We start from the raw sequence: 12,380 nt of genomic DNA, 5'->3' as shown, positions 1-12,380 counted from the left end.
GGACAGACAGTGAGTAAAGACAGACGGACAGTGAGTAAAGACAGACGGACAGTGAGTAAAGAGAGACGGACAGTGAGCAAAGACAGACGGACAGTGAGTAAAGAGAGACGGACAGTGAGCAAAGACAGACGGACAGTGAGTAAAGAGAGACGGACAGACAGTGAGCAAAGACAGACGGACAGTGAGTAAAGAGAGACGGACAGACAGTGAGCAAAGACAGACGGACAGTGAGTAAAGACAGACGGACAGTGAGTAAAGACAGACGGACAGTGAGTAAAGACAGACGGACAGTGAGCAAAGACAGACGGACAGTGAGCAAAGACAGACAGAGTCACCCAAGCAGCAGTAGTATTTGCAGTATTAGCACTCACCCCAGCAGCAGTAGTATTTGCAGTATTAGTACTCACCCCAGCAGCAGTAGTATTTGCAGTATTACTACTCACCCCAGCAGCAGTAGTATTTGCAGTATTAGTACCTACCCCAGCAGCAGTAGTATTTGCAGTATTAGTACTCACCCCAGCAGCAGTAGTATTTGCAGTATTACTACTCACCCCAGCAGCAGTAGTATTTGCAGTATTACTACTCACCCCAGCAGCAGTAGTATTTGCAGTATTAGTACTCACCCCAGCAGCAGTAGTACCGGCAGGATCACAGCCACAGTTCTGCTCGTTAACAGATGCATCTTGAAGGACATTCTTGATCCTCAGGATGAGAATCCTTAAGCCAGATCCTGAGACCAGATCCAGAGATTTTAGCTGGGAAGTAAGGGGGGGGGGGTAAATTACTGTAATACTCTTTCCACATGTTTGTAATCAATACTTTAGAAAACTTCAGTCTCCCTAGTGAAGCCCGATCCAGGTCTGGACCAGGTGCCCCCTCCGTGTTAGTCTTATCTCTAACGACTTCAACTTCTGTCACATAAACAAAGTACAAGTATGACGTCTCATCAAATGGAAATACTCGAGTAAAGTACCTTGAACGTGTACTGAGTTACTGTCCAGATGTTACAGTTCCATCCGGGTCTCTGTTCTCAAACCTGGAAGATAGGATCGATAACCAGAAGCATCAGTAACGGATCAACGGGGGTCCAGCTGGGGGCCTCGCCCGCCCTGCCGGTCCAGGATCAGAGCCCGGAGGCTCCTGCACCAGACTTTATAGAGAAAGCTGTGTGTTTTACTGCAGCTCACCTGCAGCTCCAGGTGTCCTCCGTCAGCTGCTGCTCGAGCGCCTGAAAGGCGCACCGAGCCTATTTCCGCGTTCCGCCCGAGCCCAGAACGGACCCCGACTGTCCGTTACCCAGTGAAGACCACGAGATAACCGGGAACCGGTCTGGAGACGGTTCCGCCAGAGAACCAGAACCAGTTAAGCCTCAGAAACTCGCAGGTCCGAAGGCCGAATGCGCAGTCCTCTGAACCAGGAAATGCCGCTGGTGCGCAGAGCTACTCTCCCCTGATAAGACGCCTGCCCGGCCGCGGGAGCGCGCATGGAGTGAGTGGTGGAGGCGGACCTTCGAGTTCTCAAAGTCAATAAAGAGTAGAGGTTCTGCAGAAACTCTGTTCCTCTGCAGGCCACCGAACTCCGCCAATTAATCAGCGCACTGAGTTAAAGGGCTGAACCATCACCGCCGCCTGAGCAGGTTTCACTTTCGATCTCTCGGTCATGTAACTGCTGGATCCAGACCAGGCGGGAAGCTTCGGGTCAGAGACCTGAGGCGAACGCGGAAGTCCCTTAAATCTGCATTCTATTGAACGGCCAGCAGGGGGCGACTCTTTAGCTGCAGAAAGAAGTCCGTCTCCATTAGAAATGATGGTAAACTGAGGCTGAGCTGATTCATTCCCTTAGGAAACACTTTCCTGGTGACTTCATGGTCTCAGTCGTGTTTATCGGCCAAACTCGAGGCTTCAAAACGGCGCTCCACAAACCAACAGGTGACTACGCCCACGTCTTTTATACAGTCTATGTTCCAGACCCGGATCCAGATCCGCTGGAACCTTCTGAGATGACGCTGCTTTAGAATCATTTAATTATTCTTTTAAATTTAAACACTTTCATCCACACAAAGCCGCTACACTGCTGCCAGAAGTGGAACCAGAACCAGAACCAGAACCTGAAGGTAAAGACCGTGTAATTATAACAGCACAATAAAAGTAATGGACTTGATCAACACATTAACGTGTAGAGGCAGTTCAGCATCCTGTCTGTGTGAAGCTGAACGTCATTTCACATGTGAAACAAAAAGTCTCCCTCCCCAACACATTCTCACTCCTGACTGGTCACATATTGGCCCCCCAAACCTCTGATCCAGGTCCCTGATTAGCTGCTGGACATAAACACACAGATAACAATATAGTAATATGGAACCACGGTCTAACACAAGTTCTGATCCACGGTCTGATCCACATTCGGGTCCACGATCTGATCCACCTTCTGACCCGCGTTCTGACCCACGTTCTGACCCACGTTCTGACCCACGTTCTGATCCACGGTCTGATCCACAGTCTGATCCACATTCGGATCCACGATCTGATCCACCTTCTGATCCGCATTCTGACCCGCAATCTGATCCACGGTCTGATCCACATTCGGATCCACGTTCTGATCCACAGTCTGATCCACATTCGGATCCACGTTATGATCCACGTTCGGATCCACGTTCTGACCCACGTTCTGATCCATGTTCTGATCCACATTCGGATCCACGATCTGATCCACCTTCTGATCCACGGTCTGATCCACATTCGGATCCACGTTCTGATCCACGATCTGACCCACGTTCTGACCCACGTTCTGATCCACGCTCTGACCCACGTTCTGATCCACGTTCTGACCCACGTTCTGATCCACGGTCTGATCCGCGTTCTGATCCACGTTTGAATCCGCGTTCTGATCCACGGCCTGATCCCACGGCCTGATCCATGTTCGGATCCACGGTCTGATCCATATTCGGGTCCACGTTCTGACCTACGTTCTGACCCACGTTCTGATCCACGGTCTGATCCACGGTCTGATCCACGTTCGGATCCACGGTCTGATCCACGTTCTGACCCACGTTCTGATCCACGTTCTGACCCACGTTCTGATCCATGGTCTGATCCACGTTCTGACCCACGTTCTGACCCATGTTCTGATCCACGGTCTGATCCACGGTCTGATCCACGGTCTGATCCACGTTCGGGTCCGCGTTCTGATCCACGGCCTGATCCCACGGCCTGATCCACGGCCTGATCCACGTTCTGACCCACGTTCTGATCCACGTTCTGACCCACGTTCTGACCCACGTTCTGATCCATGGTCTGATCCACGTTCTGACCCACGTTCTGACCCATGGTCTGACCCACGTTCTGACCCACGTTCTGATCCACGTTCTGACCCACGTTCTGACCCACGTTCTGATCCATGGTCTGATCCACGTTCTGACCCACGTTCTGACCCACGTTCTGATCCACGGTCTAATCCACGGTCTGATCCACGGTCTAATCCACGGTCTGATCCACGTTCTGATCCGCGTTCTGATCCATGTTCGGATCCACGGTCTGATCCATGTTCGGGTACACGTTCTGATCCACGTTCTGACCCACGTTCTGATCCACGTTCTGATCCACATTCGGATCCACGGTCTGACCCACGTTCTGATCCATGGTCTGATCCACGGTCTGATCCATGTTCGGATCCACGGTCTGATCCATATTCGGGTCCACGTTCTGACCCACGTTCTGACCCACGTTCTGATCCACGGTCTGATCCACGGTCTGATCCATGTTCGGATCCACGGTCTGATCCACGGTCTGATCAACGGTCTGATCCATGTTCGGGTCCACGTTCTGATCCACGTTCTGATCCACGGTCTGATCCACGGTCTGATCCATGTTCTAATCCACGGTCTAATCCACGGTCTGATCCACGTTCTGACCCACGGTCTGATCCACGTTCGGATCCACGTTCGGATCCACGTTCTGATCCACGTTCTGATCCACGTTCTGACCCACGTTCTGATCCACGGTCTGATCCACGTTCTGACCCACGTTCTGACCCACGTTCTGATCCACGGTCTGATCCACGGTCTGATCCATGTTCGGATCCACGGTCTGACCCACGTTCTGACCCACGTTCTGATCCACGGTCTGATCCACGGTCTGATCCATGTTCTGATCCACGGTCTGATCCACGGTCTGATCCACGTTCTGACCCACGTTCTGACCCACGGTCTGATCCACGGTCTGATCCACGGTCTGATCCATGTTCGGATCCACGGTCTGACCCATGTTCTGACCCACGTTCTGACCCACGTTCTGATCCACGGTCTGATCCACGGTCTGATCCATGTTCTGATCCACGGTCTGATCCACGGTCTGATCCACGTTCTGACCCACGTTCTGACCCACGTTCTGATCCACGGTCTGATCCACGGTCTGATCCATGTTCGGATCCACGGTCTGACCCACGTTCTGACCCACGTTCTGACCCATGTCCATTTGATTAAATTAATTTGTCAACTGTAGCTATTTATTTGACTTCATAATATGCTGCCCTGAGCGAGGCCGTCTTAAAGATACAGAGAAAATCAATGTTCTTTAATGTGAAGTAGACATTGAGCTGAGGGGGGGGGGGACTCAGGAACAGCGAGGAGCAGTGAAAGTTCTGCATGTACTTTGTATGACGTATACGTGAAAAGAGATGCTCGATGCTCGTTGTGTTTTTGGTACTGATGAATATTACTGCATACTCACGTGAGTTGTACTACAGCGACAGAAACAAGAACTATTTATTGTGTTTAAGATTTTAAAATGAAGAACGTGGAAGAGAAAAGTGTGATGTCATCACTTTTAAGAGTCAAGCCTTCAAAATAAAAGCAGAAACGTTTGCCATGTTCATATTAATGCATTTACTTTGTTTTTAAAGTCTGGTCAGGGACACACCTTTATTTTGTAGAGCTGTGCATGTGACTTCCTGTGTGATGTGCGGCGGCAGTCTGGGAACTGAAAGTAGCGGGACTCCACGGCTCTGAGGGAACTTCCCACACACAGAAAGGCTTCATTCATAAAACAGAGAATCTGAAATCAAGGATCATTTTCTGTTTCACGCTAAACACCTTTAGAGTGAGCTGAGATCAGAATCAACCCGGATCCCATCTACAGCTTTAACGTGTCTGCATTAACCTCAGTTTCTGTTTGCTACGACAGGTTTAAAGAAGTCTGCTCTGTTAACCCTGAACAGTCCTCACAGGAAGCAAGGTGGATTAACCGTGTGGGACGCTGACAGAAAAGGCTGCAGCTGTGTGAAGCTCTCCAGTAAAAGACGCCTGTGCTGTGTCTGATGAAAGGCAGACTGCACGATTAGATTTAGTGTGGTGATTTTAATATTCATGTTGATGACTCCACCAAGGTTCATGCAACTGAACAACCACTTCTTTTACCTTCAAACAGCATGTCGGTGGGCACAACCTGGACTTTGACCCTATCTGACCACAAATGTATAGTTTAGGAATATCAGTGACATCGACCGGCTCCCCTCAAGGCTGCGTCCTCTCCCCTCTTTTATACATTATGTACACTATCGACTACCGCAGCGAACTCACCAATAACTATATCGTAAAGTTTGCAGATGACGCAGTCATAGTAAGTTTAATGGACACCACTGAAACATCTCACGGCCCTGTACTACCCTATTTTTTAAACTGGTGCAAAGAAGCCTTTTTAGACTTAAATGTTACAAAGACAAAGGACATGTGCATTGATTTTAGACGTCACCGTCCAACTCCTGAAAAGACGACTATAGGTGGTAAACAGGTTGAAATTGTTGAGTCGTACAAGTATCTGGGAATCATCATTGATAATAAGCTGACCTTTGAACTAAACACAGACATGCTGAGTAAGAAAAGTCAGCATTGTCTCTTCTGTCGGAGAAAGCCAGCCCCATTTCAAGTGAACAGATCCCTGATGATCCCTGATGAATCTTTTGATGTGTTTGTCAAATAATTTCCTCCAGCTGAACTCAGACAAAACAGAAATCCTGGTCATCGGGTCCCAGCAGATGGCAAATCAAATACTGCCATCTGCTGGCTCCCTAGTAAATCACATTTAAGCCTGTGGCAAAGAACCTTGGTGTTTGGTTTGATAGTAATTTAAATTTCGAGCAGCACACCACAAAGCTTGTTCAATCATGTTTTTATCAACTTAGAAATATAGCAAAAATTCGATCTATGTTAACTTTTAAGGACACCGAGACCATTTTACACGCCTTCATCTCATCACGCCTGGATTATTGCAACAGCCTTTTTACTACTGATCGAGTCCAGACTGTGCAGAACTCAGCTGCCAGGCTGCAGAACCAGAAGAAAGAAATACGTCCACATCTGTTTCAGCTCCATCACACCGGCCACCACTATGTTTTAGAGTAGATCACTTTTAAAGCTCTTCATGGACTCTCGCCTTGTTCTATCTCTGAACTTTTAGTCCCACACACACCAGCACGGACCCTGAGATCCTCGGGCAGAGGTCTGCTGTCTGTTCCAGGGGCCCCGAGGCCCTGGAACAGATAGCCTGAGGGGGGCCCTGGGGGCCCTGGGACAGCCTGAGGAAATGAGGTCGGCTGAGTCAGTGAACTCTTTTAAGTCCCTTCTGAAAAGAGACATTTATAGGAGAGCCTTTCAGCCTTTTATATTTATTTTAAACGTGTATTTTAGCCTTTAAGTGTTTTCTTGCTTTTACTTTGTGTTTGTTTTTGTGTTTTATTGCTTTTGCACTTGTGAAAGCACTTTGTAACTTGTTTTTGAAAAGTGCTCTATAAATACAGATTATTATTATATTATAGAGTTAATAAACTGTAGGTCCAAGTGATCTGATAAACGTTTAGGGCAGTTTACAGCATTTTCATTACTGCTGCTGTATTCCAACATTATTTTAGGTTTTTAGTTGGTTCAGTATGAGATAAATAAATGAATTAAACGTCACAACGTCTGGTTAGACTGGTTAAACTTTGTTAGGTTGGGTTTATGTATGCAGATTTTGTGTTTCAGACAGGGTTACAGTCCGGTTTCTGTCCCCCCTCCTGACTCTGTTGTTTACAGCAGTCCTTCCAGTGTTGACCAACGGCCCTAAAGGGCTTCCCCCAGTGCGTTCAACTGTGACACTATTCCGTGTGCGTTGGAACCAGACGCAGACCAGAAGCGTAGCTGTGTGACGCTCTGGAAATGTTTTGGCAGAATCCACCCTGCAACCTCAGATATGTACCAAAACTAATCTAGATTAAGATCACCCGTAAATCTGAAGTCTAGTTTTGGCCAGTGATCCGTGCTACTTTTGATAATCCTGCTAAAGGTGTTGCTATCCTCACCGTCACTTTCACATCACGGTCCAACTGGCAGATATATTGGTGGACATGCTGTCACACAAACTGACGAGGACCAGCCAGCCTCCTCAGAAAAGCTCCTGTTGGCTTTTTATATGTATTTTTATATGTGAGGACGGACTCACCAAACTGGATTCTATACACGCACACAGAGAAGTACTGAGTGAACTCACGAGAGATCAAAGATGAGTCGACGTGAGGAGAAAACAAAACCCCAGCGGTCTTTGGATGACTGTCTTAACGTCACGCTGCCAGTCAGTGGAAGCATATGTAGGTTCAATATTCTGAGAGACGCAGGTTTCAGTGGTTTGGAAGACTCATCTTTTCTCACACAGGTAATTATTTCCAACAAAGTCCAGGTGGAACAGCTGCCAGTTTAAGTCCATGTAAGAGCAGAAACAATGAAATATACAAGTGCTAAGACTAATCATACGATGAAGTTAGAAAATTAAATGAAATCACAAGCGTTAGAATGAGAACTTCACAGTAAAAAGAGCCCGATATAAATGTGGAAATATAATAAACTGACACCAAAGTGGCTAAACGTCTTCCCTGGTCCAAACCAACATATTACGATGAAGCCAGGCGGGTGGAGACGATGCAAGCTGAAAGAGCAGCACGATCATGACAGCATCCAACAGCAGACCCCATTAGTGATACCCGTAGAGGTTTCCATGAAGTTCTGTAGACAGATGCTTCACCAGAACAAGCTTTGTAAAGAAAAGATCCCGTGGTGCCGTCTGACAGCACAGAGGGGAGCTGTGTTTCTGATGAGCTTCCCAGATATTGATTAGGTGAAACTAAAAGTATTTCTTCTAAACATTTCAGTCTATGAACCCTGAACCTGAACCCTGACCCTGTGGTGGACCCAGCAGCAGTGATACTGGACCGGTGGTCTAACTTACACATTCAAATGACTGGACTCATCAGATTTTAAGTGTCCCCTCGCCAGCCTCTACAGGAAACAGCATGTTGGGCCGCCCAGCTAAGATCTACAATGACACAACATGAGAAACATGAATAAAGATCCGTTTCAGATCTCCCAGCAAAGCTTTATTCCTATTCCTCAGATATTAGGATGCTGACAGCAGACAAACAACCTTTTAAAGACACAGCGTCAGCGTCCAGTGCAGAAACGTGATCACACCTCACCCCTGAAATCTGAGCGAACCCCGAGAGTAACAAACAAGACAACAACTGACACAAACAACAGCATCTGCAGACAGCGAGACAGCAGTGGAGTGAAATGGTGCGAAGGACGCTGGAATAAACCAACATGTTCGTGCAGCGTTATGCATTGAGTTTTATTTTGTTACCTGCCCCTCCTCCTGTCTTCCTGTGTTTTCCCGCTCGGCCCTGAGCTGGAAAACAGTTGTTTAACACAACCAGCACAAACTCACTATGGCGGCGACGTCCAAGAAAATCCAAACCTCAGCGAAACGATCCAACAAGGCAAAGCAACAGTTCCAAAGTCCACGACGTGAAATGAAACCAGTAATCCAGGATGGACCTCGGGAGCGAATCAGAGAGCCGGCTCTCAGGCAGGGACAGGCGTTTAACCAAGGTGAGACACATCAGGTCGTCAACAGGGACGACACAGACAGGAAGTATAACCAGGACACAGAGGGCAGAGAACTTCAATCAAACAGAAAGCCAAAGCTGTGACAGTTCCCTTTTTAATTTCCCCAGATTATTTATTTTTTCAACAGCAGAGGGTGAAGCGAGCATTCAGTCCAGCTGGGCTGTTTGACTGTCTCACTTTTAATTTAAAGAAGAAACTGTCCATTTCATGTGTTTTAATCTCCAGGCCTTCACCAGGAGTTTTCCTTTGTCGCTCATCATGTATGACATATTCTCTGAGATTTTAATATTCATGTCTGTCTTCGCCACCATTTTAGACTCAGGGAATCTCTTCGACACCATGGTTGAATGAAGAGCTGAGGACAAACTCAGTCTCTTTAAAAGATCCTATGTTCACCTATCAGATTGCTGTCAAAGAGGCAAGGGATAATATTCCTTGCTAGTCAGAACCATAACCCAGAACAGCCGGGTGAATCTTCACCAGAAAAATGTAAAGAATTTCTTTTTTAACAAAAGTGTGGAGATTCGGCAGCATTTCCCACTAACCTCAGAAGGGTTGGTGCAGACTCACGCCCTCACACTTTATTTATTCACTGACTGAAATCTCTCTGTCGACCCTGGAACGCACTGTCGCATTGTCTAAATGGTCACCAGCTGCCCTTCAGACTGAATCCCCACTTGGTTTTTAAAAGCTGTATTTCAGACAGTTCGTCCGGACATTTTAGGCAGGGCTCCCTAGATGTCTGTGTTTGAAGAAATTTAGACCCAAATTTCAATTCAGTTAATCTCATTTTGAACAATAATCCCATTCTTCAGTCAGGCTCCCTACACAGTCCTGAGACTGCTCTGACCAGGGCCACCAGTGACTTGTTGCTGGCCTGGGCTCTGTCCTCCTGTCATTGCTCCCCTTTTTTGTGGGGTCCCACAAGGGGTCAATCTTGGGGCCACTGTTACTCACTATATAAATGCTACCCCTAATGTCCATTTCTATGCAGATGACACCCTGTTGTATGTCTGAGATAAAAACCTAAACGACACCAAATCAGAAGTAATATTTACCCCCCTCGCTTCCAGCACTAGCTACCTAAATAATCTCTCTGCTAGTCCAGGTCCTTTATCGGGCAACATTTAGAAAGAAGCAGTCCTGTTTTGTCCAGCTGAGACAACCAACAAAGATCAGATCCTCTGCTGACTTTGAGAAGCTCATCCATGCCTTTATCTCCTTAAGACTCGACTACTGCAATACTCTGTATTCTGGTCTTAGTAAGGGAAAGATTCACAGACTGCTGCTCATTCAACACCGAACCCTGCCTGCATTATCTGTTTTCTGCCTGGCGTCCTGGGTCCTCCGTTTAACGCTCATCATATTTCCCCCAGTGTTTGGGATATTTGTGTTAAAAGCCTGAATGAGAAAGGAACTTTGTTTGATTGATTATGGCCAAAGATCCTGTTAAATGTTTGTCACTGTGAGAGTAATATCTGGTGTTTATTAGGAGGATTCCTTCTCCTGATGAATGACTTTCTCTCCCACTTGTAGGCTCAAGGCTGAAGAAGGGCTACGTAAAGGTTCCTGACGGTCCTCCCTAGTCCTCCTGATCTATGTAGCAGCAGTAAATATTCCTCGTTATCTGTTTCCTTGTTTCAGACTCAGTGAACACAGTTGGTGTGGACAGTCAGTTACTCTTCTTAATAAACAGCAGAAGGACAGCAGGTTGTTTTTTCTGCATGAGGAAATATACAAGAAACCTCAGAGACTTTACGAACAACACAGCAAACAAACTTCTTCCCGCCAGAAGAGTGTTGGAAAGATGCTGCCTGCTGACTCAGCTTGCTTCTGTTAAAGGTAGGCTGAAAGAGTTTGTTCATATCTGGATCTCGTTTATGTCCTTTGTGGAAAATGAACAGAAAATGTATTTAAAGAGATTTTTTCTCCCCTTTTTCAATATTTGTATTATTTAGTTTATTATTATTTTATAATGATTCTGTTTGTTTAATTTGAAACTGAATGTGTTTGAGGGGAGCTGATTGACCCCAGAGACCTTGTTTGAAGGTGTCTTCCTGTGGCTGGGGGGTCGTCGCAGGTCCAAACAGCAGCTGTGGTTTATTATTTAGTAAATTTGAGTGTTAACACACTTGAACTCCTTCTACAAGCGATCTGACCCCCCCGGGCGATGAGCTGATGGCTCCATGGTTGTAACGGTGGAAAAAGTGCTGCAGCAGCTGATCCAACCTTTAACCAGAGAAGGGGAACGTGGCCGTTCGTTTCATCAGCGTTGCTTACAGCTGAAGTGGAAACTGAAGCGTATGATGAGGACTTTCCTTTGGTCTGTGCATCATCACATTTTTTCTCTCTGCAGCAGCTGAAGTCATTCAGACAACAAAAACCTCGAGTTGTAGAGAAAACCCTGGCAGGGGCGTAACGTGGTTTCCTTTCTGTTTTCAGAGGCGCGTCCTGGACTCTTTCTGTTCTGTCTAAATCTAAACTGAGCTTCCTGCCTCCCCTCCGTCTCTCTCTTTTCTCCCTTCCCTCTACTGACGCTTCTCTGTAAATGTAAACTTAAACCGCATCCTGAAGTCGCAGCGTGACGACACAGACGGGTTTTACTTTGATTCAAACAGAAAACTTAAAGATGAGCTAAATGGAACCTAATAAAACTGTGTGGCTCCTTAGCTGGAAGGAAGGGAAGTGAATGATGTAGCAACAAAGCTTCCTGTTTACCCTTTCAAATGCAGCAGAGTCCTTTATTCACAGACCTGAACAGAAAACTGGATTTAAGATGATGACGTTCGTGCAACCAGTTCATTTAAATCACCTTTAATGATACACAATCATACTACAACGTCTAGTGAATCCCCCTCTGCATTAACCCATCCTGAGTGCAGGAGCAGAGGGGGGCCCCTATGCAGCGCCCGGGGACCAGCCCTAGTTCAGAGCCAGTCCCTTGCTCAGGGGTACTGAGGCTGACTCTGATCCAGCTGTTCTGGTTTCACAGCCTGCTTCCATCCCACTATAATTCTCTCCTCTTTGGTCTTCTTCTCAGACATAACCCCCCCCCGAGAAGCAGCAGCTTCACCAGCTCCCCGTTACATACTCAGCCCCCTCGTCCTCTCTGCACCTCCTCCTGTCTGACCACGGTGGGGTTCAGACCCTTCAGTCGTCCTGCTCCGTGTCTCTGGGACTCCCTTCCTCCGGACATCTTTTTAAACTGGTCACACTCACCTCTGGTTTCAAAGTGATCATGTTTCTGATTTTAATGCACTTTTATTTACTTTTTGTTCACTTCACTGATTTATTGATACGCTGCTGTTTCATTGCAGGGGGACCTTTAGGTTTTTAAATGTGCCTATAAATAAAATTACTTAACTATTATTATTATTAATATTATTAATATTATTAGATAACCTAATGTGGGGGGATAACCTTTTTGATGGGGGGGGGGGGGGGGGCAAAA

General features: G+C 46.8%; 2 protein-coding genes across 9 annotated transcripts in view; both read right to left on the bottom strand.

Annotated features, from left to right (window-relative positions):
• LOC123962818 (globoside alpha-1,3-N-acetylgalactosaminyltransferase 1-like) overlaps nucleotides 1-1,705 on the bottom strand; it is a 13,111-nt gene extending 11,406 nt beyond the window's left edge. For 5 of the 8 annotated variants that reach the window (XM_046039205.1, XM_046039216.1, XM_046039233.1 and 2 more), the window contains exons 1-3: nucleotides 1,188-1,704; nucleotides 974-1,036; nucleotides 624-755 (exon numbers count right to left, since the gene is read on the bottom strand). In XM_046039205.1, coding sequence (XP_045895161.1) covers nucleotides 624-694 — 71 coding nt within the window. In that variant the 5' untranslated portion in view covers nucleotides 695-755; nucleotides 974-1,036; nucleotides 1,188-1,704. Of the gene's footprint in view, nucleotides 1-623; nucleotides 756-973; nucleotides 1,037-1,187 lie in introns of all 8 variants that reach the window. The other 3 variants (XM_046039241.1, XM_046039250.1, XM_046039224.1) reach the window with 2 other exon arrangements.
• Nucleotides 1,706-2,367: 662 nt separating this feature from the next.
• LOC123967447 (ring-infected erythrocyte surface antigen-like) lies at nucleotides 2,368-3,398 on the bottom strand. Its single transcript, XM_046043545.1, has 3 exons — nucleotides 3,207-3,398; nucleotides 2,966-3,160; nucleotides 2,368-2,859 (listed from the first exon to the last, which is right to left on the bottom strand). The coding sequence occupies exons 1-3, from the start codon at nucleotides 3,396-3,398 to the stop codon at nucleotides 2,368-2,370; spliced, it is 879 nt and encodes a 292-aa protein (XP_045899501.1).
• Nucleotides 3,399-12,380: the final 8,982 nt, after the last annotated feature.

Source organism: Micropterus dolomieu, linkage group LG02 (assembly GCF_021292245.1).
Source record: "Micropterus dolomieu isolate WLL.071019.BEF.003 ecotype Adirondacks linkage group LG02, ASM2129224v1, whole genome shotgun sequence".
Classification (NCBI taxonomy): Eukaryota; Metazoa; Chordata; class Actinopteri; order Centrarchiformes; family Centrarchidae; genus Micropterus; species Micropterus dolomieu.
Note: the sequence above shows the minus strand (reverse complement) of the source record. Positions and strands in the feature narration are given on the sequence as shown.

Coding starts and splice junctions, on each gene's coding strand:
- LOC123967447 (XM_046043545.1), bottom strand. CDS start 3,398: ATGGATCAGAACGTGGGTCAGAACGTGGGTCAGAACGTGGATCAGAAC. Junction 3,161..3,206: donor ATCAGGCCGTGGATCAGGCC/GTGGGATCAGGC, acceptor AACGTGGATCAG/ACCGTGGATCAGACCGTGGA. Junction 2,860..2,965: donor ATCAGAACGTGGGTCAGAAC/GTAGGTCAGAAC, acceptor AACGTGGATCAG/AACGCGGATCAGACCGTGGA.